At 31.8% G+C, this 26593-nt stretch overlaps 1 protein-coding gene across 1 annotated transcript; it reads right to left on the bottom strand.

The window, feature by feature from the left end:
- Positions 1–798: 798 nt before the first annotated feature.
- Positions 799–24419, bottom strand: LOC115884456 (large neutral amino acids transporter small subunit 1). Its single transcript, XM_030903047.1, has 8 exons — positions 24204–24419; positions 13040–13286; positions 5003–5128; positions 4594–4687; positions 4495–4539; positions 4294–4428; positions 1629–1725; positions 799–1541 (listed from the first exon to the last, which is right to left on the bottom strand). Exons 1-8 carry the CDS (start codon positions 24408–24410, stop codon positions 1221–1223), a joined length of 1272 nt encoding a protein of 423 aa, XP_030758907.1. The 5' UTR covers positions 24411–24419; the 3' UTR covers positions 799–1220.
- Positions 24420–26593: the final 2174 nt, after the last annotated feature.

Below are 26593 nucleotides of genomic sequence, written 5' to 3' on the forward strand. Positions count from 1 at the left end.
CACTATCCAATAAAAATTTATATTTATTTTCTATGATAACTTTCATCTGCAAAGTTTATGATAACGATAGGGAAAGTCTAGCTCAAGCGAACATATTGTAAAATAATTTAATTTTCTTTTGTTTATTTACGAAGACCTACAAGATCTTCAGTTACTTTTAAGAATAATTAAAAATAATCAATGAAATAATAAAATAACTAATGAGTAAGATCATGAAAACCAAACAAACTAATAAAATTATATAATATAAAGCAAAGAGAAAACACTAAAAATTGTAGCAAAAACTAAAAAGAAAATGTATAAGAAAATTTATGTATGTGGTAACAGATTCAAAAATAGGTTGCCATAAATAATCCAAAACTAAACTACAGTCAAAATAAAACTGCCCAGAAAAAAATTCAAATTTTTTTTTGGTTTTCTTGGTTTATTTGAAAATTAATAAATATATCTGAAGATATAAGTCATATAGATAGTTTACAAACTAGTTTAAATGTTATCTAGACTTTCCCTATGTACATAATATGATCATATAAAAATAACATTACAGTAAGAGTAGAAATGACATATCATAATGAGCTTTGCTATATCTATCACTGAAGTTCTTTTAACAACAGTGATTCTGTTAATTGTGAAAGTTTTTATTAATATTTAAAATTACAACATACAAACTGTTGTTATTTGTATTTCCTTTAGCAATTATACAGGGTGAATCTTCAATAAGTGCAAATATTTCTTGGGGCTGGTAGATTTCGATAAAAGAAACGTATTTTCTCTTTACCGTTTTTCAAATAAGTCCAAAATAAACGTTTTAGAATGTTTTAGAAAGTTTGAGAATTTAAAAAAAATTGACGTGCGCGACTCCGAAAATTGGAACCACGAAAAACAATGCTTTTGACGATAAGTTTATAATCTGTATAATCTGTGAACGTACTTTAGTCGTGTTCCTAGGCTCAAAATATACCACCCCTAAAATTATTTGCACTTATTTAAGACTCACACTGTATATGTATCATTCAATTGCAATTTATTTAACGTTTAAAATGGTAAAGTTTAAATTGAATTGTTATTTCTGTGTCTACATAGCATAGTTTTTATTAGATCATACGGTATGTAGTTTTTCATGGCATAAGCGTATTCTCCTATAATTTAAAATTAAAAAACACCAAACAACAACAATATTCATCCATATTTTTTTTATAAAACACAACAATTTGAGCCAATTACAGGTCGGCTTTTTTCGATTTTCCCAACACCAGCAGGAACTTTTGCAAAGAGACTGTTATACTATCGAAGAAGTTCTGCAGCCACCATGGTTTCGGTTTCCAAGATATGCAAACGAAGTAGACCGGTACCGATGAAAAAATCATTAGGAAACCCATCCCTGTTTCGTAAGGGCTGGCCACTATTGGTACTACGGTAACAAATACCGTAGCTATGAGATAGATGACGGGCCAGATGAGGTGTACTTTGATGGGTCTATCCAAGTCAGGTCGCTTCCATCGAAGCCATGGGAGGCAAAGAACTGACACACCTATACTAAGCTAAAAAAGACAACAGCGCCTAAAACATGAAACAGGGTACGTTATAGCGGAAACGGTGCGGGAAATAACAAGATTTTCCGGATTTACCATAACCAGGACGGAAGGCGTGGGGGTCAGCCTTTTCTCCTGGATCATGGTGAGGATTTCCGGCATTTGTCCGTTGCACGCGCCAGCATAGAACAATCTAGAAAAAATGACGAAGTCGTATTTTAGCATTTTGAGATATGAAATCTAGAGGTGGGAATTCTAGTTCCTTGGGAGGAACTAGTTCCTTGGTTCTAGTTCCTCCAGAGGAATAGTTCTTTGAACTAGGTCTTTAGTTCACAATAGTTCCCGACTAACATTGACATCCCCGTTGCTTGCTAATGGGTTTCGTTGTCAGTCAGAACTATTCACAGTATGACCTGTATACTTTTTATAATGAAGGTACGAAATATAACGAGACGTGTAATTGCGTATGTTAAAAACATATAGGTAAGTTTTATTGCAAATAAAAAAAATAAAAAAGAAACTCAAATTAGAGTTTAATAAACTATATCACAAATCAGTTGGAGCAAATAATACGAAAATTTTACGAAAAATTGCATTTTTCCTCACTTCAAGCTTTTTGTTTTTGTTTAAAAATTCAGAATATCTACTTCGTTTTATACGATATTTCTTAATTTTAGGGATCTAAAGTGAACCATTCCCATAAAATATTCAAAGAACAAACTAAAAATCAAAAACAGTATCCACGGCAATTATCACAGGTCACAGATCCCGGAATAGGTCCTGAAGAACTAGTTCTTTGAGAAATACAGGACTAGTTCCTTTCATTCCGGGGTCGGAATAGTTCATTGGAACCAGTTCGTTCACGAACTACACAGCTCTAATGAAAACTAAAAGAATTTCAGACTCCCATTTTCTTTCTTTATTTTTAAAGAACGTTTCATGTAGACGTATCACTGACCGTTGACAAGTGTGAACTAATCTAAATCCTAAAACTACTGAGCTTATCTTATACAGGGTGTTTCAAAAAACATGTGCCATCGCTCGTGGGGAGATTCCTCGCTTAAAAATAAGATTTTTTATATCAACATAGGTCCGATTCTGCTTTGTTTCGTAGCTACAGTTGGTTTGGAGTTTAAAGTCTTATTTTTTCCGGTTTATTATAATTTTCTTCCGAGTGCTTTTAGCAATTCGAATGAAATTTTGAGAGTAATAGTTACTATAAGTGTTACATATTTTAGTACTAAAGAGGTGTTTTTGATGGCTTCAAAATGGTTTAACTGAGAATTTAAATACTGCTTCGTATGTGTGTCTATATACAGAAGTAATAATGGATCCATCGTTTCTACGAATAAGAATATCCAAAGAAGTAGACAAAAGTTTTTCTCTTTCTCAATCGTAAATCTGATGCAGTTGTGTGAGTAAATATAAATAAAGACAATAGAAGTCCAAAATTCTTTTAGTTTCAATACTGAATCATTGTCTAGCACCTTCAAAGAAATGTTGAAGTATACAGGGTAGTCCGAACTGTATTCCGGAAACTTGTCCGGCAGCATGTTCTGCACATAAAAATAAGTAAAAAAAATCCTATAAACTTATGTCGCAAAATGGTTCATTTCGGAGATACAGGGTTTAGAAGTTTTTATTTCAATTTTTTCAAATTGAAAATTGGTATCTGGGGGTTTTTAACATGAGAAATTTAATTTCGATGTCAATATAATATAATGCTACTTGTAGGTAGCCCCCTACATATTTTTTTACTTTTTTGAAGAGTAATAACTTTTCGTCCGTCCCTGATGTATTACATTATTGAGTGAAAAAATATACATTTACGCCTTATTTTACGTAAAACATGTTTCTGGGTAAAAATCGCTGTGAGCAATCGTTCTCAAAATATTTGGAATGGAAATAGTCAATACATGTCATAATTGACAAAAATTATACAAGTTGACTGGATAGTTATTAGTCTGAAATAATAAATTTGCAATGTTTTTGTTCCAAAGATTTAACAGAAACTGTTTTATCATATTTTTTTCTAGAAAAATTCATGATTAGTTTAAAAAAAGAAAAAAAATCTTTTTTTTATCATCTACTCGTATAGTCAACGCATATTTATTTTTTGTCAATAATGACATGCGTTGACTTTTTTCATTCCAACTATCGTGAAAATGGTTGCTCATAGTGATTTTTACCAAAAGGCATGTTTTACGTAAAAAATTACGGAAATGTATATTTTTTCACTCAATAGTTTTATACAGGTACGGATGAAAAGTTATTATTCTTCAAACCAGTTAAAAAATATGTAGGTGGTTCCCTCTAATTTCTCATGTTAAAAAGCCCCCAGATACTAATTTTTATTATATTTATTATTTTTATTCATTTCAAATATCGAATTTAGTTCAGAACTTATTAAGAAAAAATCGAAATAAAAATAAAACTTCTACACCCTGTATCTCCGAAAAGAAGCATTTTAGGACATACATTCATACAAACTTCTTTACTTTTTTTATACGCAGAATATGCCGGCGAAGTTTCCGGAATACAGTTTCGAGCACCCTATACAGGGTGTCCCAGAAATAAGTGCAAATATTTTAACTGGTGGTATAGTTCAACCCCAGAAACACGCCCATAAGTTTTTTTTCGCGAAAAAAAAATTTTGAAAATTCGAAATTTTTTGAAAAATTTTTTTGAAATTTTTTTAGTTTTTAGTTAAAAAACATAATTTCTTGATAATATGGCAACATAGGTGTTAGATTAAATTTACATAGCAAACGTCACTGCTACAGCTTTAGAACCCAATATCTCTATCGGCGATAGAGTGCTAAAGAATGCAACGTTTGTCAGTACGTACACTACCGTCACTAGTGTACAAGATATAGCTATGGCCAAAGGAAGATTTCTAATAAAACAATAAATTATTTTAGTCTAAATTTTAAATACCTTTGAAATAATTATCTTAACATACCGTACTGGATCTTTTAATTCTTCTATAATAAAATTCAGGTAGTTCCTAAAATAATGTTGAAATCATGCAAGATTGTTTTAGTATTTTTAGCCATCTTACCAGCCATTGTAAGCAAATAATCCAGAATAAAACGAAAGAGCCAATGATGTTACTTCTGTGTTAGTATTTTTAAAGGTAAAGTGTTCCATATGCCCTGAAACAAACATATAATTTATTATCTATTAATTAATTAACCCTAAACCATTTTATGGATAAGCACAAGGAATTCAATTAATGCAAAAAGAATAACCTATTATAATAATTATAAGTACCTAATACTAATTGTTGGCCGTCAAAATTATTTAACAAAATCTCTAAAATATTGGTAATCAAAATATATGCTATCAAAAGATGTTGATCAACTATTAATATAAAATAGGTACTTATTTGTTTTTGCTAAAGAACCAACCCCAAAATGTTAAAAATAGGCTAAATCTACAATCAACATCTATATCTAACAATTTATTACCTGTAAAAAGTTGATATCCACCAGCAGCTATAATAATAAACAACGCCAGCAGTTTGGCGTATGTAAATACATCCTGTACTCTCGTAGCCCATTTCACATCATAACAATTCACAAAAGTCAATACACCTGAAACAATATAAAACAAAAAAACTTTAATCAAAAGTCAGTAAAATCTTGTTTCTAAAAGACAAACACCATAGGAAAAGTAAAATAAAATTTTACTTTAGTAATCGAAAAAGGATTAGGTTGCCGAATGACGTAAATCTTTATTCGAACTGACATTTTCAGCAAATCTTGTTTCAAATGACATTTCAGCAAGCCTCTTCGAATTGGAACTGATGTTTTATTTAAGCTCTTTTATTGACAGTGTATCTGGATATACGTTGCTTACTTAATGGTTGTTACAGAATGGAAGGCATCAATTTGTGCCAAAGAGATTTAAAGTTTTTTCTTTGTTTAAAGAAGAAATATTAGTATGTATTTTACATAATTTTTTATGTTATGATACACAATTATATTTCGTCAATACTTTACTTTTTTTGCATTTATCTATATTAGATTTCATTAAAAATACTTTAATATCTATATTCAGTATCTGAGACGGTTTTACAGAGATTAGTTCTCCATCTCCGATATCCTTCCTTATTTATATTTGAATCCGTTTGCCTAATACGTAAACATGTATCAGCTTCTCAAGAAAGGCCATCTCACACTTATCCACTCAGGAACGCGGAGCAAGATCTTTATTTACCTACCCCACGCTCAGAGTTAGTTAAAAGTTCAATATTATACAATAGTCATTACAATTGTAACTTAGGAATAAAAAGTTTTTCATTAAAATACGTTACAACAAATTAATAAAACAAAACAAAAATACTACTTACAATTAGAGTCAAATTTTACAAAAAAAAACATACAATAATGTAAAATAAACTACTTTGATCTACAAACCACCATTGACAACGTACGTATATAAAATAAACATGAAGTGTATTAATATCAAATTCTTTCGCTTTAGTGAAGAGCGAACGCTCCAAGAAACAAACAACTAAGAAAAAAATTTATAAAAAGATTGTAAACTGCATATTTGCAGGCATCGCATCCCATCTTATTTTTGCTGCTATATTTAAATGTATGTGTGTTATTTTATTTAATTGATTTATAATTCCCTTAATAAATTACAATATATGGAACTAAGGCTGTCAATATCCGATCTTGAATTTATAGAGTTTTTGTTGTTATTAATGTGAACCATTTCCAAAAAAATTCTTTTTCGGAAATTGCCTTCCTGTTCCAGTATAGATGCACTGTCGTAATCAAATTGATGATCTTGGTTCTGAAAATGAATAGCTAGTGCACAAGACTTTTTTCCGAGACGGCAGTCACTCTTGTGTTGCGTAATCCTCTGTTTAAGATTTTGTGATGTCTGGCCTATATAACATTTATCGCATTGCAAACACGGAATATTATAAACAATATTACTCCTTTGCAATATTGGTACCCTATCCTTAGTCCTAGAGAAGCAATTTTTAGATGTTAACGAATTATATTTAGCAATTCTAATATCATATTCTTTTAAATATGAAATAATGTTATCTGTTAAGTTCTGTATGTAAGGTAATTTTTTATAAACAATATTCAAACCCTCCGTGGTCTTTGTTGGTGTATACGGTTTACTTGTATTATAAATTAGTTTTCGTAATATATTTTTTGGATAACCATTATTAACGAATATATTAAATAACTTATTTAAATTTTCTTTATGAAAACATGCATCTGATATATACAATATCCTGTTCTTTAAGGCGATAATTGTATTATATTTCTGACTAGTAGGATGGTTTGAATAATAATTGATATATCTTTCTGCATCTGTGGATTTTTGATACCAGTCTGTTATAATGGAATTAGAATTTGTTCTTATTATTCTTGTGTCCAAAAAAGGCACACCGCCATTGTTTTCAGTTTCTACTGTAAATTGTATGTTGTTATTAATCGAATTAAAAATTTCTAACGTGTTATCAATTTGATCTCGTGGAACAGAAGTAACTAAGTCATCAACAAACTTGCAGATAAATGGAAGTTCAAAAGGTAACCGTGACTTTATTTTGTCCAATAAATAATCCATCACAATCAAAGCTAATATAGGACTAATTGGAGAGCCCATAGGTGTCCCAAAAATCTGTTGGTAAAACTTACCCTCAAAAGAAAAATGACAGTTATTAAAAACAAATGATAATAGTTTCAAGAAGCTGCTTTTTGTTAACGTGGTGTTAATTTCAATTTCTTGCCAGTATATTTCTATTATTTCTAAAACTAAATTGTATGGTATATTAGTAAACAGAGAAACAACGTCAAGTGAAACCAACACATAATTCTCTGGTAGTTGTTTATTTTTTACTCGATTTACAAACGAGAATGTATCTCGTACGTTATAGTCTGTTCTAGTTGACATAGATAGTGTTAAAATATCAGAGAGAAACTTAGCTAAGTTGTAGGTAGCTGATCCTATAGAACTTACAATTGGTCTTAAAGGTACATTCTGCTTATGTATTTTTGGTAAACAGTACAATTTGGAACAGATGGATTTGTAAATTGTCAAATTTTTTGCTGTTGTTTCACTCATTTCGTTTTCCGATTTAAGCTTTTTTATGATATCATTGAGATGTCTCTGTGTCTTGATTGTTGGATCACTATTTACAGATCTATAGGTGTTGGAATCACTTAAAAGTTGATAAGTCCCGGAGATATAATCAGTCTTGCTCATAGCCACAGTACACCCACCCTTGTCTGCTTGCAATATATATATAAATTAGGACACTGTCTTAAAAACTTTTTTGTTATTAAATATTGTTTCTGAATAAAAGTCAATTTACAAAAACGTGTTTGATTTTGAAAATTCGTAATATTGTTAGTAATTTTAGCTCTGAGAATATTTTTATTTTCATCAGGTATTTCGTAAATTATATTTTCGATATCTGCCAAATAGTGCCCCACATTCATATTTAAACCAATTGGTGAGATACCAAATTTTGGGCCTAGTGAAAGAAAATCTACAACATCCTTTGGTATATCTATATCTGTTAAATTTTTAAACCATTTTGAATTGTTCAAGAACAGTTCACTTTTATTATTATTGGATAATTTAAGATTATTAAAATTTTTTAAATTACAAGTTTTAACTTTTTTAAATCTTCGTTCATAAGCCGATCTTAATCTGTCCGAATACTCATTAAAAATATCTATAGGAAGAATGCTTTCTAAATCTTGTTGTATATCATTAATTGTCAATTTGATCCATTTTATATTGTTATAGCATGATTTTATTTCTAAATTAAGATTCTTTTTACTTAACTTTAATATGTGTCTCCGCATTTCTTCATGTACTTGCCAACTAGTCGTCTGTAGTAAACTTTCCATTGCTTTTGTTGTGTTTTTTATATGTCGGGGCAACGTATTAGTCCTTCGACATCTCAGTAAGAAGTTTCTTCGGTTTACATTGTTCGCCAATTTGATATTTAAAGATGACCATTTTTTCATTGACACAGCAGTCTGTTTACCCATTTTGATCGAAATTTCTTGATAAAATCCCATCTTCATTATATTTGTTAATTATTCTCGACCGTACGATTTAATAAATGTGGTATAATATCGGGAAGCGGTCTGTTTCAATTAAACTCACTTTAATCTAAATAGCTCTATATTTCGACATCATTTATGTCTTCATCAGGAGCATCAGCTAAAAACAATAGTCATTACAATTGTAACTTAGGAATAAAAAAAAGTTTTTCATTAAAATACGTTACAACAAATTAATAAAACAAAACAAAAATACTACTTACAATTAGAGTCAAATTTTACAAAAAAAAAACATACAATAATGTAAAATAAACTACTTTGATCTACAAACCACCATTGACAACGTACGTATATAAAATAAACATGAAGTGTATTAATATCAAATTCTTTCGCTTTAGTGAAGAGCGAACGCTCCAAGAAACAAACAACTAAGAAAAAAAATTATAAAAAGATTGTAAACTGCATATTTGCAGGCATCCCATCTTATTTTTGCTGCTATATTTAAATGTATGTGTGTTATTTTATTTAATTGATTTATAATTCCCTTAATAAATTACAATATATGGAACTAAGGCTGTCAATATCCGATCTTGAATTTATAGAGTTTTTGTTGTTATTAATGTGAACCATTTCCAAAAAATTCTTTTCGGAAATTGCCTTCCTGTTCCAGTATAGATGCACTGTCGTAATCAAATTGATGATCTTGGTTCTGAAAATGAATAGCTAGTGCACAAGACTTTTTCCGAGACGGCAGTCACTCTTGTGTTGCGTAATCCTCTGTTTAAGATTTTGTGATGTCTGGCCTATATAACATTTATCGCATTGCAAACACGGAATATTATAAACAATATTACTCCTTTGCAATATTGGTACCCTATCCTTAGTCCTAGAGAAGCAATTTTTAGATGTTAACGAATTATATTTAGCAATTCTAATATCATATTCTTTTAAATATGAAATAATGTTATCTGTTAAGTTCTGTATGTAAGGTAATTTTTTATAAACAATATTCAAACCCTCCGTGGTCTTTGTTGGTGTATACGGTTTTACTTGTATTATAAATTAGTTTTCGTAATATATTTTTGGATAACCATTATTAACGAATATATTAAATAACTTATTCAAATTTTCTTTATGAAAACATGCATCTGATATATACAATATCCTGTTCTTTAAGGCGATAATTGTATTATATTTCTGACTAGTAGGATGGTTTGAATAATAATTGATATATCTTTCTGCATCTGTGGATTTTTGATACCAGTCTGTTATAATGGAATTAGAATTTGTTCTTATTATTCTTGTGTCCAAAAAGGCACACCGCCATTGTTTTCAGTTTCTACTGTAAATTGTATGTTGTTATTAATCGAATTAAAATTTCTAACGTGTTATCAATTTGATCTCGTGGAACAGAAGTAACTAAGTCATCAACAAACTTGCAGATAAATGGAAGTTCAAAAGGTAACCGTGACTTTATTTTGTCCAATAAATAATCCATCACAATCAAAGCTAATATAGGACTAATTGGAGAGCCCATAGGTGTCCCAAAAATCTGTTGGTAAAACTTACCCTCAAAAGAAAATGACAGTTATTAAAAACAAATGATAATAGTTTCAAGAAGCTGCTTTTTTTAACGTGGTGTTAATTTCAATTTCTTGCCAGTATATTTCTATTATTTCTAAAACTAAATTGTATGGTATATTAGTAAACAGAGAAACAACGTCAAGTGAAACCAACACATAATTCTCTGGTAGTTGTTTATTTTTTACTCGATTTACAAACGAGAATGTATCATTTATTAAGGGAATTATAAATCAATTAAATAAAATAACACACATACATTTAAATATAGCAGCAAAATATGCTGCTATATAATATTTTTATAATTTTATAATTTTTTTTCTTAGTTGTTTGTTTCTTGGAGCGTTCGCTCTTCACTAAAGCGAAAGAATTTGATATTAATACACTTCATGTTTATTTTATATACGTACGTTGTCAATGGTGGTTTGTAGATCAAAGTAGTTTATTTTACATTATTGTATGTTTTTTTTGTAAAATTTGACTCTAATTGTAAGTAGTATTTTTGTTTTGTTTTATTAATTTGTTGTAACGTATTTTAATGAAAAACTTTTATTCCTAAGTTACAATTGTAATGACTATTGTTTTTTAGCTGATGCTCTGATGAAGACATAAATGATGTCGAAATATAGAGCTATTTAGATTAAAGTGAGTTTAATTGAAACAGACCGCTTCCCGATATTATACCACATTATATATATATATATATATATATATATATATATATATATATATATATATATATATATATATATATATATATATATATATATATATATATATATATATATATATATATATATATATATATATATATATATATATATAAACGGGGTTTGGTTTAAGTATTTAATAGCAGCTAAACAGCCTATTGCTGCCTTCCCGTTACCCTACGCCACACATCTCGATTTAGAGCGTCATCAGCTTCTAGGTTACGAGCTTCCATTGCTTCCGTAACCGTTCCGTTCCAGGATTTTCTACGTCTACCTCTCTTTCTTCTGCCCTGGGAGCCCATTGAAAAACTCTTTTTGGCCACCTGTTCTCCGGCATACGCAGAACATGTCCAAACCGTTTTAAGCTGGATTTTTCGATTCGATCCAGTACTGTCTCCTCCGATGCATTCATGATACGCCTGACCTCGATGTTTGTCTTTTTTTTTTTCCATCCTAGATATACCTGCACTTCTTCTAAGGTAGTCCATTTCAACAACTTGGATTTTGCGCTTCGCGTCTGCACTCAGAGTCCACAGCTCTGAACCATAGCAAAGAACTGACTCCACCAATGTTCTTCCAAGTCTCTTTTTAGTTGTTGCAGATAAGTTTCGGTCCCACCAGAAGCTGTTAAGACATCCAATAACTTGTTTGTTCTTCTGAATTCGGGTTTGTATTTGTTCTTTGCCCAAACCCTCGTTGTTGATAGTAGCACCCAGGTATTTAAATTTGTCTACTTGTTGAATCTGGACGTTATCATTAATGAAGACTTCAAAACAAGCGTTGGAATTGACAGCTAAGTATTCGGTCTTCTTTAGACTAACCTGAAGTCCCCATTTGTTGTATTCTTGATAAAGCCTCTTAGTCATGAACTCTAGATCGTATGAGTCCTGCGCAATCACGACCTGATCGTCTGCAAAGTTCAGGGTAAATAGTGTGTTGTCCCCAATGGGTATTCCCATACCTTGACATTTCGTCTTCCATTCCCTAAGGGCTACTTCGACGTAAGCGTTGAAGATCAGAGGAGATAAGCTGCATCCTTGTCGCAACCCTTTTGTGGTGTTAATTGGATTAGATAGCCTGTGTCCTATCTTAACGTACGATTCATTTTCTTTATATAGCTCTTTTATTATCTTAAGCAAAGGTCTATCTACTTCTAAGATATTCAATACTTCCCATATCTTGCTGCGGGGAATAGAGTCGTACGCTTTCTACAAATCAATAAATGCTAGATGGACTTCTTGATATACTGCTATCTTTTTTCCATCACCTGCTGCAGGACAAAAGGTTATCTGTGCAAGATCCCCCGGTGTGAATCCGCTTTGGTCTTCCGAGATTTTGTCACCAATACTGTCCCTGAGCCTACCCTGCAGCACCTTTCCAAAAAGTCTGCTGACCGAACTGTTAATGCTTAGGCCTCTATAACAAGTGAGGTCGTTACGATTCCCTTTTTAAAGATGGACACTATGTGAGCCACTCGCCATTCTCGGGGTAGTTTACTTTGCAGGCAGCACTGGTTAAATAGCTCTGCCAGACGCCAGCGCAGTCTTTGGGTTCCACACTTTAACAATTCGGCTACAATATTACGAGGACCTGGTGACCGTCCATTTTTCATTCTTTTGAGACTTTGATGTACTTCTCTTTCGCTTATCATTAAAGTGCCTGCAAGGTTGTTCTCATCTTCTACTGCTTGGAATTCTGGTCGGTTTTCTGTCACTAATTCTGCATAGTAGTTGCGCCATTTTTCTATATCCATTCTATTCAAGAGCTTGTCCGTTTGACTGGTTTTCATTTGTCGGATTGTTCTCCATACCTCAGTACTCCGTGCGCCACCTATTAGGCTTTCCACTTGCTGGCACCTTCTTTCCCAAATATCTGTTTTTCCTACCTTAATGGCGGCTCGTACCTCTCGATTTTCTTAAAAATACTTTAATATCTATCTCTAGTGTCTGAGCCAGTATCCGAGACGGTTTTACTAACCAGTTCTGGTCCAGTTAGTGGACCAGAACGAAAGACCATTTAGATTAATAAAAATATATCTAATTTATGCCTATATCTATTTTTATGGTATCTTAAATACCCATAAACTATTTTTGCCCATATTTTGACATAAAATACTCGTATATGCGCCACCGCATAAAATCTTATCTATATTAAATGGTCTACTTACAAATGCAGCATGCGGCTAAAAGTCTGGCAGCGTTGTCCGGTGGATCGCACTCGATAAAAAGCGGTTTCATCACGTACTGACTAAACGTTAAAGCTACGATCGCCTGTGAACACGGCCTTACGATCAAGCACTCGATCCAGAGTCGGATAAAGGCGACGAAAGGTCCGAAAGTGTCCATTATGTAGGCGTAGTCGGCTCCACTTTTTCGTATCATCGTTCCCAATTCCGCATAACAATACGCACCCACCTACAACAAAAAAATATAGATAAAATAATCTAAATAGATATATCAAAAAAGAAGAAATTCTAGAAGAGTTCTAAAGCATCTTACAATTAAAAAACTCTGGGATCGAGCAAACGTTGATTTGGATACTTAAGAAAGTACTGTAAGTCTATGGGGCATCTGTAAGGGTGGAAACGAAATTCTCTGTTAGCGCGCAATTCATGGGTGTGCTATAAATATTTTAAATGACAATACTTATACAAAAATACCAAATCAGTTTTAATTTTTTCAGCTTTTTTCCACGTAAATGAGACATAATCTTAAAAATTTAAAAATTAAGAAGAAAATCAGTAAAATTACGCAACTATTTTACTGATAATGACTGCACTGTTCTCCAAGCTCGGTCTACTACCGTTCACGGTTAAAAAAAACTTAGAGGAGTGTGTTTTGCGGTGACATACTCGTCCACACGGACTCACTACCGCGTTTATATAGGTAGCGATCTATAAAATATTTTGCTGTTTTTATTTGAATATGTTTTATAGTAAATTGATCATACTCCAATAATGTGTCCGCATTCTTGAAATTTCTTTCGTTAGATACATATCCAGTAGATGTATGGGGAAATTAGAATAACTTTCGTTGCAGATTATAATACGACCACCAGCAAACTCCATAAGACGACGCATGGTATCATTGATGACGTGCAACGAAAGTTGTTTTAATTTCCCTTTTAAATATGCTCACAACAGTGACCATGAAAATGTTTTAATGTGTCTGGGAGTTTTTTTACATGAGAAATTTGATTTTGATGTCAATATGACTCCTACTTGTAGAGGGGACCACCTACGTATTATTTTTTTAACTGGTTTGAAGAGTAATAAATTTTGTTCGTGCCTGTATAAAGCTATTGAGTAAAAATATATACATTTAAGACGTTTTTTACCTAAAAAAAGGTGGTAAAAATCGCTACGAGTAATGGTTCTCGAGATATTTGGAATCGAAACATAGATAAAAGAAAATAATCTACTATTAAGATAGATATGAAACTTAATAGTAAAATTTTGGGTCAAAGCGCCCCTCCGTGTTTTTAGTGGAGACTACGTTTAACCCAGCGCCTTCGCCTTTTCTGCTGTAAATGTTTTTTATGTTTATATTTGAATTCAAAGGATTTATTTTTAAAGTTATTTATTATTTATTCTACTACTGATAGTTGTATAAAGGTAGTAAATCTAGATGGAAATTGTGGCAGAACTTAAATTAACAGTGGCACTATCGCGATTTATCGAAAAAGACTCTAAAATAATTGGTTGTGTAGCGTGCGGTAGATCTCGGCAAAAATTGAGTGAAATAATGGAACAACTTTTCGCTAGTAAGTGACTATATAATATACATACGTGTAGTAAACCGATCATTTATGAAATTCACTTAAATTAACTAAATTATATATTTTTCTTGCATTTTAGCTTTTATTTATTACTTGTCAAAGATTAGATGTCAAAGAATTTAGATACGTTAATTTGACTTACCTGCTTCGGTAGCGTATCGGATGTTTGTGTTAATAAATACTTATTATAACTTATCTATTTTTATTAGAATTATATATTTTTATAACAATTTTAATAACTACCAACATTTATTCACAACGTAAAATAAAACAACAAATTATTGAGTCTACCCCACGTCTACTCTACATCATAGTTTTACATTTTTTAAATAAAATTAGAACGACACTGATAAACCGGAATTTAAGTCTGCCATATTTGAGACCCATCGCGGTGTACCTAAGATCTTTGATATGCTCCTTCCTTAGTCTTCTTATTCAAAGTTTTTACCTAAAAAAAGGTGGTAAAAATCGCTACGAGTAATGGTTCTCGAGATATTTGGAATCGAAATTATCAATACCTGTCAAAATGTTATGTCATCATTGACATAAATTAAACATGTTGACTAAATAGTAATTAGACTGAATTCATAAATTTTAAATGTTTTTGTGCCAAAAGTTTTATGATTAATATAAAAAAAATCCCAAATTTATTATTTCAGTCAAATAACTATCTACTAAGCGTGTTTTTTTGTCAATAAATGACATGTATTGACTATATATATAACTTGACTATAACTATATTGACTATATATATTAACTATATATTATAACTTTTTAAAACAGTTAAAACACATGTAGGTGGCGTCCCCTATAAACTAAAGTCATATTGATATCAAAATCAAATTACTCAAGTCAAAAAACTCCCAGACACCAATTTTTATCCAAATATTGACGATACTTCAGAAATTATTTGGAAAAAATCAAAATGAAAATGAAACTTCTACACCCTGTATCTCCGAAACTAAGCATTTTAGGACATACATTTATACGAACTTTTTTGCTTATTTTTTTCTGCAGAATAACCTGCAGAAACCTTTACAACCGAAGTTTCCGGAATACAGTTCTGACCACCCTGTATATGTAATAAAAATAAATCTGTTATTTTTTTTAAGAACAAAAGTTCAAATACGCTACTGAAACAGCTTATTTGAATTGATAAAATTGACGTGGTCTAATTTATTTATTTTTCAGTAAACAAATGGGAATATGGAAGAGTAAAATCATGATTACTTACTAGTGTAAAGTTGTTCCATTATATTTCATGTTTTTCTTTTTATTATGTTTGAAAGTATTAAATTATATTTATTGTTATATAAATACTACTACCTTTATCCTTATTAACCATCGTCGTTTGTAGCTATAAAAATAACAAATATTTACCTCTGTATTTTAATGTTCGGTTTCTGTAATTTCCATACTAAAATTGATCAAATATACATCGCCTGTCACGAAATGTTCAAGGCGGTGTGAAATTGATGGAAAATTGGATTTTTCCAATAAATATAAGTATGTATGTCTCTGAATAAACACACTCAATCACCAACAGGGCGCTTCAAAAAATGATGTTCTTTTATTTCCGGTATACTTATGTATATTTCTCCCGAATAAACAAAACACTTAATTTTTGATTCTATATTGTTTCTTTGGTTGTATCATAATTGCGTTTAGTATATTAATTTGCGTTAAAAGCAGAGATACTAGTGAAGCAAAAAAATTAAATGCATATATTTATAAGTAGGTGTTCATGTTGAACCGGCGGATAAACAGAAGAAAACTTCATTTTTGTCAAGAGAAATGTCAAAAACAACTGACAAAAATGATGTTTCGAAATGGCTACCTTCCGCCTTTATGTATGATTAAAAAAATTATATTGGAACCGTATATTTTTTTAATTTTTTCAGATAAAAAAAGGAGATTTAATATGTTAGTATATGATATTAATCACAATTGATTGACGTATTCAATTATTTTTAGTCACTTTCTCATGCACTATGAGTGCCACTACAATAAATATAACGACAATTTGACTCAAAATACCAAGGATGTTGTACCAAATTATTCGTAAAAAATGTTTTTTCTAAATATGCTAATGAGCCACCCTTGTTCTACTCAAAAAATTGACCGACTACTCAAAAAATTGATTGATTATGAGTGAAAATACCATTTGGGCATCATTTAACCGGGCAGGAAAAGACACGAAAAACATCAGACGATCAAATCTACTTTTCCAAAGCTGCTTGATTAAAAATTGGCGGTTTTAACACAGCCATGACACTCTAGATTGAAATTTAAAATACAATTTTTTTAAGAGAAAATGTCAAAAGTCATATAATTTGTCATTCTAATCAGAATGTCATTTTCTATAAAAAAAAATAACGACAGTTCCATTTAAAAATGAAAATTTATAGTCATCTCCGGTGAAATAGGAAGTGATCAAAACTAATCAATACGTCAGTCAATCGTGATTTATGTCATATACAGTATTGGCCCTAAGTGGATGAACTTTGTTAAAATAATGGGTTTTTCCTAATATGTTTAAAATTAAAATTTGAGCTATATTTACTTGAAGTCTAGTGTCAGTACTATAAAAATAAATAGCATTGTTTTTTTAAAATGTGCTTTAAAAAGGTAGCAAAAAATTTAAATTGAAAAAACTATTGGACAAAAGTAGATGAACAAAATATATATTTAATAAAAAAAAATCTTATGTTAACAAAAACTGAAAAATTAACTTATAATTTACTAGTACTTAGTGTAATAACCCTTATTCTTAATTACTTTCAGACATCGCTTAGGCATGGATCCCAGAAGATTTTCAATTATAGAAAAATCGATATTTTTCCAAGACTCTTCCAAAGCTGCAAATAATTCTTGTGTCCTAATGTGTTGATCCAAAATTTCCCATAAATTTTCTATTGGATTCAGGTCTGGGGATTGCGATGGCCATTTGAGAACAGTCACCATTTCATCTTCCAAAAACCTTTTGTGAGGCATATTTCGGGTCGTTATCATGTTGGAAGTAGTGTACAATTGGCATTTTTCCTCCAAATAAGGCACTAAAAGGTTTTGTAAAATGTCTCTGTAGCCAAACCGATCCATTATGCCCTCAATTTTATGGAGAGGCCCCATCCCATACCCAGAAAAACACCCTCATACCATGATTGAGCCCCCACCATGTTTTACAGTGGGTCGCGTGTACTTTGGTAGCAATCGTGTGTTGGGAGGTCTTCTTACATGTTGAATTCCATCTGATGACACCAAATTAAACTTTGATTCATCACTAAAACAAACTTTTTTCCATTGTGCCACAGTCCAGTTTTGATATTCCTTGGCAAATGCTAATCGGGCCTTCAAATTTTTTTTGATAGCAGTGGTTTCTTGACGGGTCTTCGGGAAAACAACTTCTGGTCAACTAATTTACGTCGAATCGTCCTTGTACTCACTGGTGGATAGCCCATTTCTTCAAGTTTTGCTTTTATCTTCGTTGACGGCAAAAATGGATCTTGTGAAGAAATTCGTTTTATGGCTTTTTTATCATATTGGGACCAACTTTTTTAGGTCGTCCTGGTTTTCTTTTTATAGAGACATCTCCTCTCTCATTATATCTCTTTAAAATATAATGTACCGCTGATTTTCCAAGGCGTAATTGCTTAGCGATTTCCGATTGCTTCAAACCATCCTTAAAAGCATTCACTACTCGCAACTTAAGATCTGCAGACAAGTTAATTCCACGTGGCATGATATATCAGAAGAGCTCAAATGTTTTTAAATCGCAATTGTTCATAAAAGCAGAACAAATGAAACTAACGATTTTTAAAAATATTTGGTTCATCTACTTTTGTCCAAGACATAAAAGCAATATTTGCCAATATTTATCTATAAAGTAAAGTTGTTTGTAGTATTTTGGTGAGAATGTATTAAACTTTTAACATACAAAGGTACATAAAATAATTTTGATATTTAACACCTCAAATCTGATTTTCTTCGCAATTATTGGTATTGGTTCATCCACTTTTGGCCAATACTGTACATAACATAATATCAAGTATCGTTTTTTTTTCTGAAACAGATACAAAAGCCACAAATACAAGGGCCCCTTTTGAAAACGACTCGGTATAATATTCTTAGAAAACGTCAATTTCGGCTTATTTTTGGAAGATATATTCTCTGATATTTATCTGATTTTATATTAGAAACAAGTATATTTTTAAATGCACATTCTGAAAACTAAATTAATAAGAAATCGTTCTTTCATTTCGATATTTATTTTACACAATTCCAAGCTACATTTTACAGCTGTATAGGACTTCTGGATAATTTTATGAGCTCTTTCAACGATACATCGCCAATCGTAAACATAACGCATCGACATAGATTTAAGTAAATATGTTTCAAGTAATCAGTTATTTCTGGGTACGAAATTGAATTTAAATGACGCGAATCGCAAATCGAAAAACATTTTCCACATCAATTTAACTTTGATTTTTCATGCGCTCGGTAACTTAATATTTATTGGTGACCAAACGGATTGAACTCTATAAGAAATAGATCAGAGAAATGTAGTTCTATTTTTGTAATCAGATATGTTAGAAACAACAAATGTGTTTTAATGGTACATTAGACTGGATTTTTTCTTATGTTTCTATTACAGATGCAACAGAAATACAGGATCCGGCAATAGTGCGTCGGGCATCTGTAGTGCCTATAATAAAAAAATTGGCGCCAGGAGGCACGTCTAACCGCAGTGGCGTAGCTAGGTAACCAAGGGCCCTGGGGCAAATTAAGAATGGGGCCCCAATGCTATGTATACTGATTAGGTTTACAATTAATGCTTGGTGTAGGTTTGGCTAATAAAACGAAATAGAGAAGATTCAAGGGTTTATTATACAGGGTGTCCCAGAAATAAATGCAAGTATTTTAAGGGTGGTAGATCTCGATAAAAGAACATATTTTCTCTTTACCGTTTTTCAAATAAATCCAAAATAACGGAGTTATTTTACTTTAAAATTAAAAAAAATAATTTTTGCTAAAATTTTGAGAGCCACTGAATATTTTCTGGATTTTCTTTCATGTAAATTTAATGTAATATTTATGTTGCAATATTATCAAGAAATTATGTTTTTTAACTAAAAACTAAAAAAATTTCCAAAAAAATTTTCAAAAAATATTGAATAATTATCAAAAAAAAATTCGCGAAAAAAACCTTATAGGCGTGTCTCTGGGGTTGAACTTTACTACCAGTTAAAATACTTGCACTTATTTCTGGGACACCCTGTATAAAGGTGGGGCCTACCAACTGACTAAATAACAATTATATTTACAATTTTTTCCTAGCTTTAGTTTTCGCAAAAGTATCAATGACTTCGTTTAAATCCAGGCTTGATGCGGGTTTATTTTCAATTGCTATTAGCGATAAATGTAGGAGTCGAGTTTGGCCCATATTATTTCTTAAATAATTTTTAATTTGCTAAATGACCTTTCAGCTGCTGCAGAAGTGACAGATATTGTAAAGAATAATAATATTGTCGCGACCCCGTTTTAGTTACACAATATATTAAATAGTTTACACAATATATTAAATAGAATATATTTTTATAAATATAATATTTGCACAATAAAAATTAAACTAGAACAAGTTGACGATATTGCTGTAAATACTTTCGTTAGGTCGCATTATAGCACTCCATATTTGCTCATTATTTCCTTACATAATTGGTGAACAGTCCATGCTTGAGTTAGTTGAGGCAAAACTAGGTGGTAAATATTAGTAAATTGAAGTGAAAAACTAGGGCCTATTATATCTGAATATTTTCTTTAGAATTCGTCACACTTTTGTAATAAAGTTACTTCATCAACATGTAATAAACATATTGGTGTTAGAAATTCGAATATATGACAGACTGCACTCATACCAATAAAACGTGTATCTAATTGAGATATTACTGTGTGTAGTACATTATTGAAAATCGCAATTTTAAATATTTTTCTCGGTTTGAAAACCGGTGAGGAAATCTATAGATTTGATACGATTTATTGACTTAACGGACATCAATATGAGTGGTAAAATCAAATAAAATTGAACCACTATATTAACCAGTACGGAAAAGTTTATTGACATTGGCTTACTTACTCCTGATACAGCATTAATTTTTTAACCGTTCTCGAAAAAAAAATCTTAACTCGAATTCACAATAAAACGCACATATCACTATCCGTCAAATTGACAACACTGCCAACCTACAGAAAGAATTTAGGGGAATTCTCCTAGGCATAACTTTTTGAATTTCTCTCAACTGAGTTGTCATGATTAAAGTGGGGTTGCAACCTGTCATATTTATTTTGAAAATGGGAGAAATTTCCAAAAGTTCAGTTCGATCAAGATTTCTGGTAAGGATTCGAGGGCCCCCTGAGCTTGAGGGCCCCGGGGCACTGCCCCGCCTAGCCTCTAGGTAGCTACGCCACTGGTCTAACCTGACCGTATTAAAATATGTTAATAAAAACTTGGTAGTCAGTTCTTTTAGTTTCAAAGTAAAGGAATTTTTCCAATTTTTTTTTATCTCAAAAACTGCGACTTTGACTGATTTTGATGTTATTACAAATTTTGTTGGAAATATCTAACCTAATCTTAAATTGAAAACCGCGTTTCGCTAGCTACTGTAATTTTGGAGTTACGATTTTTTAAAATTTTTAATACCCTCCCATTATTATGATTATTATTATCGAAAACTAAAGAGGACTCGGAAAGGAAGGAAACGGAAGCTATATTCTGTATTCAGCACGTTACTTTTACATAAGAATATCAGGAATGGTACCTAGGTTGCTGGGCTCGAGAAAAATTTATTTCCTGCAGACCAGTGTTATTGGACCACCCTCTAGAATAGTTTCGATACAAATGTTTATATAGGGAAGATGTTTCGATATTGATAAGGTACATGCAAGTTGATTTAACCTTTTCGTACCTACGTGTTATAGTCAAAAATCAATTTTCTCTATCAGAAACATTTGTCTATGAATGTATGTTTGTCTATGATGGGGTTTTCACCTATTTTCAAATACTAGCCTAATGATGGTATATAAATAGTATCAACAACTGCAAATGGCAAAAAGGTAATTACAAAATGAAAAATAAAGTTTACTGGCGTCGAAAACATTGGATTTTTATCGCTTAATTTTAGAAAATGTGAGTTACGGCTGATGATTCGACCTACAAATGACCTTAAAGTTATCATAATATCTTCTAGGAAATTGTGTTATTTGTAGTTATTTAGTAAAAAAAACATACAAAGAGAAGTTTTATGATCTGATCGCTGACAGCTAATTAAATTATTATATACCATACGATTGGAAAAATTCGACGTCAGAGATGGCTTGGAAATGAAGATCGCTATCATTTTGTATGAAAAATTATATGGGGTATGCCGTCGATTGTCATATCCAAGCCAACTAGACTCCGTTTTTTTTTCAATCATTTTTATCATCTATTTATTTCATATAATTAGTTATTCATTATACTCCGTAATATTTTTATTCAAAAGATATATTGGAAAAAAATACTTGTTTTGATTTACCCTGTACAGGGTGAGTCTTAAATAAGTGAAAATATGTTTATGGGTAGTATATTTCGACCCCAGAAACACGATTATGAGTTTTTTCGCGAAATATTTTTTGGAAATTGAAAAAAAATGATTTTTTTTAGTTAGGTTAGTTACACACAAGTAGTAGTAGTAGTTAGTAAACACAATTTCTTGATAGAAAAATTCGATGGCAACATAGTATATAAAAACAAATAGAAGGAACATGTAGAAAGAATAATAGATGATAGAATCCCACAAAAAATGCTACGATATCAACCTCCAGGAAGGAGAAGTCTTGGACGACCAATACAGAGATGGTAAAAAGGAACAGGTTTTTAAACCTAAACCGAAAAAGCATACGACGACGACGAATATGGCAACATTTAACAACAACCCAGAAAGGATCCAGTGGTTCTCAAAATTTAAGCAAAAGATCATTTTTTATTGGAAATTTTCAAACTAAAGTAACTCGGTCATTTTGGATTTATTTGAAAAACGGTAAAGAGAAAATTTGTTTCTTTTACCGAGATCTACCCTTGATCTACCAGCCCAGAAATATTTAAAAAATGACAAGAAAAAGAATATTCTTCAAAAGAATATATTTTACAATTTTTAATTTAACGTTGTTATTTTTTTTTTTTGTATTTGTATGTTTTTATTGTTTTAGTGTTAAAATGTTTCTTAAGAGTTCACATCCTTTTAAATAAAAATGTACAGGTTGTACCAAAATATCGACTAAAAAGTAAAAAGTCGACTTGACGAGTACGTCACCGCAAATCGCTCCGCCCACTCATTTTATTGTCTACTTGCAAATTTGTCGAATTTTTATTGATGGGACGCGTCGTCTAATTTTTTATGAAAAACATCGAGAGAATATCGTTTCCCCTCTCACGGATACCCCGTAGCCACAGAAAGGACAGACGTACTGTACACTACTACCAGAGTACTTAAACCTCGTACTCTGCTACTACGTGATAGTACCTACGGTTAGGTACAGTACGTCTGTCCGTTCTGGAGCTACGGGGTATCCGTGAAAGGGGAAACGATATTCTCTCGATGTTTTTCGTAAAAAATTAAACGACGCGTCCCATCAATAAAAATTCGACAAATTTGCAAGTAGCCAGTAAAATGAGTGGGCGGAGCGATTTGCGGTGACGTACTCGTCAAGTCGACGTATAAAATATATTGCTGTTTATTTAAATGTTTTTTGTCCGCATTCCTTTCATAGACACAGATCCACCAGACGAACTGTAGACAGTACAACAAATTACATTTAACAATAATAAAATCTTGGTTGACAACTTAAGGTATGTTGACATTTGCCTGGTTTTGCATTGTTACCTTCTTATTCAATTTTACCTTATTCAATTTTAATTTAAAAATATATGCGTTTTTCCTAAATTACTTAAAATAGACTTGGTCATAATTGTTCAAATTTGGCACGTGTATTCAGCATACACAGAACTTTAAAAAACTATTTACGATTTTGCTGTAAAATTAACATGAGACCCAATATTTGGACAATTCAAAATTTGCATGTGATTTTCTATGTTTCCAACGAGGATGCACCACCCGATATATACAGATTATCTTTAGCATGCCATTGAAGATTATTAATCATGTCTTTGATCATAACAAAAAAAAAGATGCCTAAAGTAGAAATTTACTTTAACGTGGCCTTGGTTTATCCATTTTTTCGCAGTCTGAAAGCTACGAATCTTGGAAGATGTAACAGAATTCTTTAATATTTATGCTACTAGACAATTGATTCACCTTCATCATAAGAGACACTGATGTTCTTGAATGTCAAAGTTCAAATACTACGGATATGTATAAAATGTATTTAAAACTTTATTATTATTTAACTGATCATAAAAAAATTATCAAGTCCATATATTCCCTTATCATAATAGTCTGGATATTATCGACAAAAGAATATTTATATGAGATATTGCGTAATTTGTCATCTACGTTACTTACCATAGAAAACACGCCTGATATGATCCACACCAACAGTGCCACATTAACGCTACCGGTATGCTTCAAAACACCGGAAGGAGATACAAAAATACCGGATCCTATAATACTACCCACAATCACAGTGATACCATTGATAAGCGTCATTTTCGGCTTCAACGTTATCTCCTCTTGGGGAGGTTTGCCATCATCTTCATCCATCACAACCATCTTTTTTAAATACTAAGTTGATATTTTTTTGCTGTATTGTTGTTGTAATAAGCATATTAGGCATTTTGGATTTATTCTATTCTTATTTCTCATACAGTATGATCCAGTGTTCTGGAAAAACTAGGGTTTTTTCAAGTTCTACTCGCCAATATAAACGAAGAAGTCAAAGCAAGAGTAATGATATGTAAAACAAACCCACAGTTCCCAACTGGCAAAGGAGTACGATAGGGAGACGCAATATCCCCAAAGCAGTTTAAAGCAACACTAGAAGAAATATTCCGCCAGCTAGACTGGACCAACAAAGAATTAAAAATAGATGGAGAATATCTTAACCGTCTATAAGTTTCGCTGATGACATAGTGCTAATAGCCAATAGTCCTGAAGAACTACAAACACAAATTATCGAACTAAACAGAGCCAGCAATAAAATAGGTCTCAAAATGTATTTAACAAAAACTAAAGTAATATACAACGAACTAATAGATAGAACAGACATTCTAATAAATAACACAAAACTGGAAAAGTAGAAAAATACATATATTTGGGACAACTAATATACAGCTCGGGATCTTAACTACCAGAAATCAACCAAAGAATTAAGTTAGCATGGAGTACTTATGGAAAAAACTCTTCTTCTTAAGGTACCGTGCAGATTCCTGCGTAGGCGTTCATATTTTTCTTCCTCATCAGATGGTTCTATTAACTGCAGCGACTTGGAGTGCTTGGAAGTCCTGTATGCCTGTCCAATGACGAATATTTCTCAGCCAGGATAGCTTCCTTCTGCCTATTCGCCTTTTGCCCCCCACTATTTTACCCTGGAGAATCAGAATCAGAGTTCTATTAACTGCAGCGACTCGGAGTGCTTGGAAGTCCTGTATGCCTGTCCAATGACGAATATTTCTCAGCCAGGATAACTTCCTTCGGCCTATTCCCCTTTTGCTCCCTCTATTTTCCTTGGAGAATCAGACGCTGAAAGTGATAGCGTTCTCCACGTAGTATGTGTCCCAAATATGCTATTTTCCTCTCCTTGATGATTTCGAAGAGTTCACGTTCTTCTAGTCCAGCTCTTCTGAGAATGTCTTCATTCCTCACACGGTCGACCCAGGGCGCTCTTAGCATTCGTCGTAGGGTCCACATTTCGAAGGCTTCAATTCGGTTTATTGTTGCTACCATCAGTGTCCATGCTTCCACACCATATAACAAAACGGACCAGACATAGCACTTCACCATTCTGTATCTAAGGCCAAAGTTTAAGTTCCTATCTGTGAGAAATCTTCGAAGTTTCAGAAAAGTAGATCTTGCTTGTTCGATCCTGCATTTGATCTCCTGATCTGGTAGACACACGGAGAGTCTTTAGTTTAAAGGGGAAATTAAAAGCAGTTGAAAAAGTGTTAAGTATACTCTTATGCCTTTGTGAGCAGTACTAAGATTTTTTTATTCAAGAAGTTTGATCATATCTTTACTCTACACACTTTCGTTTTGGCACTATTAAATGTTACACTTATATTCCAAATTTCCCATACTTCCAAACCAATTTACCCGTTGCGTATACAATTAGCATGAACTAAAGTCTCTCCAACGAATCAGGGAAGATTTCGACAGATGACATTCAAAAAAATGACAGAAAAATCAATTTGTGATGTATACGATGACACACATTTTAGTTGATGTCATAAGATAATACGTATATATGCCTAAAAATATAAATTCATTATTAGTTTAATATAGTTAATAATAGTGGAGACATTCATAAATCGGTTTTACAAAAACATACATTTATTTTCATGTATGATATGATTGTATAAATTAATAATTTTGTAATTCTGATCGGGAGTTTAACATAATATTTATGTTAATATGGCAGACAACTAATATAATATTGTTTTTATTTTATTTTTTTTTAGTACAAGCAAGGACACTATCTCACTCAGTGACGCAAATACGAAAGGTGTAATGGGGGTAATTACGCCTCCCAGAAAGAAATCTATACTAATATATAAAATCCTTAGTGACTCACTGATTAATCACAATCCTGCTCAAACCACTCAACGTAAGAAGCTCAATTTTGGCATACAGGTTGATTCTAGGGTGTAGAGATTCGATAAGAAAGGACTTTTCGAAATTCCTGTTCCAAGGGGGTGAAACCACCCCTCAAATATTACAATATTTTTTATATAAAAAAC

Source organism: Sitophilus oryzae, unplaced genomic scaffold (assembly GCF_002938485.1).
Source record: "Sitophilus oryzae breed Bouriz unplaced genomic scaffold, Soryzae_2.0 scaffold_249_pilon_pilon, whole genome shotgun sequence".
Classification (NCBI taxonomy): domain Eukaryota; kingdom Metazoa; phylum Arthropoda; class Insecta; order Coleoptera; family Curculionidae; genus Sitophilus; species Sitophilus oryzae.